Source organism: Berghia stephanieae, chromosome 4, assembly GCF_034508935.2.
Source record: "Berghia stephanieae isolate SIO BIC M18660-M18661 chromosome 4, UCSD_Bste_1.3, whole genome shotgun sequence".
In the NCBI taxonomy this organism is placed as follows: domain Eukaryota; kingdom Metazoa; phylum Mollusca; class Gastropoda; order Nudibranchia; family Aeolidiidae; genus Berghia; species Berghia stephanieae.
In genome coordinates this window covers 64,972,234-64,980,037 of record NC_088363.1, presented here as the reverse complement: position 1 = coordinate 64,980,037, position 7,804 = coordinate 64,972,234, and the positions used below count along the sequence as shown (strand labels likewise).

Sequence of the window (7,804 nt, the reverse complement as noted above, 5' to 3'; positions counted from 1 at the left end):
TACTACTTATGCAAATAAATACCCAAACTGAGATGCAACATATGTTCTTTTTTGGCATTCCATTGCTCATGCTGGCCCTGAAGCAGTTGCTTGATTTTCGATCGTTAAAACAAGACCAAGACAATTTTCAATGGGTTTGCATACGTAATACACATTAAGCTGATACTTAGAGAATATCATATGATGTCTTTTTATTACCTGAATTTAAATTGCCGATTTTGACCTCACTTCATGAAGATAATTGTCGCTCTATCGATCGAAACACTATTTGTAGAATACGCTAAAGAGGCGGTCGATGTGAATTTTTAATATTTATGGCATGCATTCTCAGCGATGCCTTCACATGCCTAATGCTTTTGTGTCCTTTGTTAGCATTAACTTTACCTAGCTGGAAACATCGTTGTGTAGCTACAAGTCGGGTTTTGTATTATCATCCAATGCGTAAAATGGTGAGCTGATTGCTTGTCTTATAGGATTATTTTCCATATCAATCAAAATCAATTTCAATAAAATTTGTAATTTTATCCTTTAAAAAGCATGTAAAATTAATTTATTTGCGTGTGTCGATTATTTTTTATAAGTATTTCAAAGAAATAATGAGATTCGTTATTTTTAAATCAGTGTTTCTCGCAAAATATTCTTCATTCTCATTTTTCTGATATTTTATTTTTCATAATCATAAAGGTAGGTAGACTTCTGAGCGAGCTTCAAATGTTATCATTCTGTTGTTCCTATAAATATCTGAAAAATACAGAGTCGTTCTTTTATTTTTTTATTATTTTGATTGTTTTGTTTGCTTCATTTAAAAAAAAATGTGACCATTGCAATTTTTTTCAAAGTATATTTCGTTCACTGAAACTTATTTCCTTGACTAAAATACTTTCACTTTCACTTTCATCACGAGTTTATAAATCAGACTACACCTCTGTATCTTAAAGATAATGATAATAATTAAAATAATAATAATAATAATAATGATAATAATAATAATAATAATAATAATAATAATAATAATAATATAATAATAATAATAATATAATAATAATATAATAATAATAATAATAATAATAATAATAATAATAATAATAATAATAATAATAATAATAATAATAATAATAATAATGATGATGATGATGATGATAATAATGATGATGATAATGATGATGATGATGATAATAATAATAATAATAATAATAATAAATAATAATAATAAAAATAATTAATTATTATTATTATTATTATTATTATTATTATTTTATTATCATCATCATCATTATTATTATTATTATTATTATTATTATTATTATTATTATTATTATTATTATTATTATTATTATTATTATTGTTATTATTATTATTATTGTTATTATTATACTAATAATAATAGTTCCCTTTAGAAAGTCATCGAACCTGTGTGGAGCATTAACCTATTGAACACCTCATCATTTTCCACGCAAAGCTGTTTTAAAAGGCGCGTATTGAGCACGTGCGCTTTTAAATGCTCATGCAATGGCTGGGTACGATTTTTAGCCACAAGGTGTTGTCTGTGAATCACACAATGTACTGATAAAATGTTTGGCACAGCCTCCTTCAAACTGCTGTAAAGCCACGATAGCACCCTACCATGGCAGCTGACCCATCTGTAGCACAGGCTACAAAGTTTGGGATTTGAATTTCCTATCTTCCAAAAATCGCGAACAGTTTTGTACAGTATTGCCCTCTTGGTGTCTGTAATTAAGGTGCATGCGAAGAGAAGTTCTTGGCTTGGCAAACGTGATTGCCTTGTATAAAACGACCATTGATCAGCAGTAGGGCATCATCTTTGCTGAGAGTTGACTGTAGTAACTCGTGTAATTGAAGGCTAAATTTGGCCACTTTCAAAAGCTGAATCAATTGACCACAGCTTCCCCCGCCTTTTCATCAATTCGCCTTTGAATTGCGCTGTTACTTCAGGATAAAACCTTCATTACTGGTTCAGGGTCTTGTGTAAAACAGTCTTTGTAACCTCCCGTATGACTTTGGCAAATAGCGTCTCACCTATGGTGTAAGGTTTGCTTAAATAATCAAAATAACTTCGACTATAATCCATCCTATGTCGTTCCTGATCATCACCCCTCCGTGAGACTTCACTGGCAGCTCCCCCCCCCCCCCCCCCCCAATTCAAATTTTGCTTTCATCGATCACCTGGGGTACCTCAATATCGCCCACTTTTTTGTAATGTATAACTGTTATTCGCAGTGTTGTAAATCTTTGGTTCGTCTGCAAATAATTTACACGTAGATAATAAGTCATCAGGGAGACGATTTTTTAAAATGAAGATAACATGTTTATTTAGTACACAGAAAGCACTATCAAAATGTATTATAATCCACAGCTGATTCTCAAGTTGTTTGTGATTTGCTTCTTGAGATTCTCAGCCCATGCCTGTAAGTATAAACATTTTAGAAGCACCACAATATCGTTATAAATATTGTGCTTCTCATTTTTTAAAAATTATATATATTTTTTTGGAGTGGGGATCGTTATCGTGCAATTTTGATGTTGGTCCTTCCTCCCTCCCCTCCCGCTCCTATATTATGTCTGATCTTTTCACTATAAGCGATGTCAAATTCCTCTGTTTATTCGGAATAGTTTTTTTTTTATCGTTCTGTCATGGGTGCGTAGATCTTATCACACATGCTGTTCTTGAAACTCAATCTTTTCTGCAATGGTTAACTGAAGTATCTGTATTTTTTAATCTACGAAATTTAATAATATAATAGGGTTCAACAGTTGTGGCGTCACTTCCCTCCTAACGACGCATAGTAACTTAGTAACTGGTTCTAAACTATCGGAACAACGGCGGACACCCAGATGAAATACTTCTCCGACGAGCATAAAAGTGTAACCAGAGGAGAAAAGCATTATAAATGTAATTATGTTTTGACTTTTATACATTCTGGTCATACGACATGTGAAAAAGTTCGTCAGCATGAAGAATAAAAAGTATCGATTTTCTTTGTTTAGAACCAAGCTGCTCGTTGCTAGGCGGACGTGACATCAGACTATTTGAATCCTATTAAAATTTAAGTATGATTGACTATTTACATTTATTGACAGAGCAAATGTGAAATTTTATTAAAAGCTTCGACGAGGAGCGGAGATGTAACACAAAACGGAAGTGCGGCTATGTGGTCTCGTGATATGACACTCGCATTCGGATCGGAAGGTCTTGGGTGTGAGTCTCGCTCTAAGCGGTGGTTAATTGAGTCCTTGGAGTCTCTTACCGTACTCAGATGAAAAATGAGTATCTGACCATCAACATGGTTGTCTCTAAGGAAGCGAATGGGCGGAGCATAACAGCGCCCAGTCCCCTGTTCAACTAGAGAGAGAGAGAGAGAGAGAGAGAGAGAGAGAGAGAGAAAGAGAGAGAGAGAGAGAGAGAGAGAGAGAGAGAGAGAGAGAGAGAGTCTGATGTCACGTCCGCCTAGCAACGAGCAGCTTGGTTCTAAACAAAGAAAATCGATACTTTTTATTCTTCATGCTGACGAACTTTTTCACATGTCGTATGACCAGAGAGAGAGAGAGAGAGAGAGAGAGAGAGAGAGAGAGAGAGAGAGAGAGAGAGAGAGAGCATTAAGTAACCTATTATAACGACAGTATACGTTTAGGCTTACTCATTCTCCATGAACCAATTCAATCCAATTATCCCCCAGTGACAGTGGAGGTGTATGAGTACTTCCACAATGTTCACAACAGTAATGTGTCCATGGCTAAGGCAGCATGTGACGTCAGAGGCGGGCATTTGGCCAAAGATCCGTTCCTGGATGACTGGGACAATGAGTTGGTCACTTCTAAATTAGAGTAAGTTAATTATGTTTAACTCAAGTCTTTCCTCGGAGACCTCATTACTATCTTATATCATCATCATCATCATCATCAACATCATCATCATCATCATCATCATCATCATCATCATCATCATCATTGTATTCGTCATCACTGTTATTGTTGTTTATACCGTTGCCAAATCCGTGATTTATTTTTATATTGTCCTTATTAAACCATCTCCAGTGAGAACATGTTACTAAGCACCTACTTCTCAGTGTCTGTCAGCAAGGTTAGAGGGGTTTGGAAATACCCAGATGGTTCTCATGTCGACATGACATCCACAAAGGCCCTGACACTCCGGGAGATTGACTCTGGGCAGTACGGACACTATGATTACGACTGTGCCCTCTGGAATCCATGGGAGCCGTTTTTCATCCCATCAAAATGCACGGCCTCAAATGCATTCATTTGCTCAATCCCGGTAACCTACGGTGAGGCATTATGTTTGTTTTTTGTTTTTTTTTAAATTTCTTCTATGTTTGGCCGTCGAAGCAAAGTTGTGTAATTGCAAAATATTTGAGTTATGATCATATTTCATTTTGTTATTATTATTTTTTTATTTTTTTTACATTTTATAATTTTTGGTTGTATGTAATAAAAATAATAGCAATGTCAGTTGTTGACGCTGATGCAACTTTTTTAAAGCCTTGGTTTTGATTAGCCTAAAGGATGATAGTCATGGTAGCGGGGAAAGGATTACATAATTAGGACGATAATGTTTTTATGATATTGGTTCAGGCGATATATGATGGTGATAGTTATGATGATGATGACGACGACGACGACAATTACGATGATTGTGATGATGATGATGATGATGATGATGATGATGATGATGATGATCACATTTTTTTTCTCATTTGTTTTTCACTGCCCTCCAGAAACGGAATGCAATATCGAAGCAAAGGAAAAGAAGCGATTTTCAGGCTCCTGGCAAGGGACCATGACTTACTCAGGTACTGACTTAAGCATGGGCCAAAAGGAACCGATTGTCTGAGATAAAATCTTAATCAGAATACTAATCATCAAAATAATCATCTAAACACATTATAAATTGTATAATAATTACTCTAGCATAGGTTGACCAAAAACTCTAAGGCCCCCCCCCCCCCCCCCAATCCTCTAAAAAAAGTTTTTAACCAAAAAACAACAACAAACAAACAAAATAAAATAAAATTAGAAAAGTACCAAAAATAGGGCGATAAGGTATTTTTTTACAACCTAAAAATAGGACATTCACAATGTATTAAAAATCGACTCCTTATATATTGTGAGCTGTCATGAAAAGAGCCATGTAATAAAACTGATTTAAAAAAAAAAACTTTTCTCTTCTCCTTACAGTGAGCATCTCGAAAGAAGAGTGTAAAGCTGAATGTGGCAAAGGCGCCGGCCAAACAAATGGCAAACCATTGTGTTGGGCTGCAGAGTACGATAGTGTTTTGGTAGGTATAATAGTTACTGTTTATTTTTACTAAAAGTACTCTCGTTCTGAGAATTAATTTTATTGCTGATTTCAATTCTGACGACCGAAGAATTCTTTTTAAAAAGAAAGAAAGAGAAAAATTTAAAATGAAAATGAAAAATAAACTCCAAAGCCACACGAAATGAAAAGTCATCTGAGAGATACTTTTCACCAGATTCTCTCCAGACCAAGTCAGATCAACCAAACAATATTGAATTTTTTAAAAAATTATTTTTTGGAAAATCCTTAATAGCTTTATTCATGAAAAAAAAATCCTCACTCAAAAAATCACGAATTATTTTTATCTATCACATTATCGTTGAACGAGTTCATTACCCATATAACAGGCCAATAGCATTTTGGTGCATTTATTTGTATAGTGTAATCATGGGGCTTATCCTCTTTTAGACACAGTGCTCTCTTTAAGCGTTTTACATTTTAACCCTTTCCTTACCACCTATAGGAAAATCGTCACATTCGTTACGATGCAACCAACATTTTTCTTATTCAAATTTCTTTTGTCCATCATCAAATTTAAAGAAAATGAACAGTGTGTTGTAGAGCATGTTTTGCTAAAGAAATTACTTATCGCAAGAACTTACTGCTATTGTGTTTTAGTGATAAAATATCTATTTCTATGCTAGTTGGGTTTGAAGTTTTGGGGATAATCCTGAAAATGGCTGGTAAGGAGAGGGTTAAACAAATCATTCTCATAAATTATTAACATAGGAGGAGACATGAAACCTACCAGGAACAAGTACAATCTCGGCACGAAGTCAACGCTGATTTACGACTTCGATTCTAACATTCATAACGCCGCTACACAACATGCAGTAAGAGCTCTGGTTTTACTTGTAATGTCCGACTCGCTTTATAGAATGGAAGGTGTAAATAGGAAACGGCAGGCGGAAATGACAATTGACCAGAGTCAGTATAATGGCCGCTACACACTTGAGTTAGAAACAACAGTTAGAAATATCAGTCAAACCCATCAGTTAAATAGAAACACGGTATTTAACACCTATCGATGTCCTTATACCAGTGGTTCTCAAAGCGGGAGATATATATGAAAACAAAATTTGAACTGGGGGGGGGGGGGCGGTGAAGTCTCACAAGGGACAAGGAGGGGGGGGGGGGATGATCCGAATTACATATTATGATGGATTATAATATTAGAAGTTATTTTGATTTTTTAAGCAAACCTTACACCATAGGTGTAAAGTTATTGGCCCCAGTCATACGGGAGGTTATAAAGACTGTTTTACACAAAGACCCTGAACCAGCAAATGAAGGCTTTATCCTGAAGTAACAGCACAATTTAAAGGCGAATTGATGAAATGGCGGGAGAAGCGGAGGTCAATTGATTCAGTGTTTGAAAGTGCCCAAATTCAGCCTTCAATTACACGAGTCGATTCTCATCGAAGATGATGCCCTACTATTGACCTATGTTCGGTTTATACAAGGCAATTATGTTTGCCAAGAACTTCTTTTCGCATGCATCTTAATTACAAACACCAAGAGGGCAACACCGTACCAAACTGTTCGTGTTTTTTTCGAAGATAGGAAATTCCAATCACAAACGTTGTAGCATGTGCCACAGATGGGTCAGCTGCCGTGGTAGGGCGCAATCGTGGCTTTACAGCATTTTGAAGGAGGCTGTGCCAAACATTTTATCAGTACATTGTGTGATTCACAGACAACACCTTGAGGGAAAAGATCTTACCCAGCCATTGCACGAATCGCTGCACATCGCCATCGCGGCAGTGAAAAGATAAAAGCGCACGTGATCAATACGCGCCTTTTCAAACAGCTTTGCCTGGAGAATGATGATGAGTTCAATAGGTTTCTGCTCCACAAAGAAATTCGATGGATTTCTAAAGGGAACTGTCTTGCTCGATTATTTACACTATTCAATTCCGTTGTCGAGTTTTTACAGTCAATCAATTCTCCAATCACCGACCAGCTCAACTAAATCAAAGACAAAGTAACTTACCTGTCTGATGTCTACGGAAGATTCAACGAAATGAACCTACAGTTACAAGGTAATGACGTCAACATGATCCAAGAGAAATCTGCAATATCCAGCTTCATAGCAAATCTTCCTATTTACAGGCGCTCCCTCTGCCGAAGAGACTTCACTAAATATCCAAACCCCAAAGACATTGCAGAGCATATCTTTGATGACAACATTCAGAGCTTCACAGATCACATTGAAAAAATTGAAGTTGATATGACAAATCGCTTCCAGGACCTCCTTAATCTCGATGTGCCAGCATGAATCCTGAGTTCATAAGAGTTTAATATTGACGATTTGCCTGTATTCACAACCCAAGATGAACTGATTGAACTTCAGAATGATTTCGAGTTAAAGCCACTGTTCAAGCGGGAAAAGTATCAAGATTGTTGGTTGAAGCAGCAATTTGTTGCACATTTCTTGCACTTTGGAAAGAGGCTAAATTGATTTTAATCTCT

General features: G+C 35.8%; 1 protein-coding gene across 1 annotated transcript in view; it reads left to right on the top strand.

The window, feature by feature from the left end:
• The first annotated feature begins 384 nt into the window (after nucleotides 1–384).
• The window catches only part of LOC144972076 (uncharacterized), a 10,675-nt gene continuing 3,255 nt past the window's right edge, over nucleotides 385–7,804 (top strand). Inside the window, exons 1-6 of the mRNA XM_078913164.1 lie at nucleotides 385–449; nucleotides 2,375–2,426; nucleotides 3,696–3,843; nucleotides 4,054–4,301; nucleotides 4,752–4,826; nucleotides 5,212–5,312. Coding sequence (XP_078769290.1) covers nucleotides 438–449; nucleotides 2,375–2,426; nucleotides 3,696–3,843; nucleotides 4,054–4,301; nucleotides 4,752–4,826; nucleotides 5,212–5,312 — 636 coding nt within the window. The 5' untranslated portion in view covers nucleotides 385–437. The remainder of the gene's footprint in view (nucleotides 450–2,374; nucleotides 2,427–3,695; nucleotides 3,844–4,053; nucleotides 4,302–4,751; nucleotides 4,827–5,211; nucleotides 5,313–7,804) is intronic.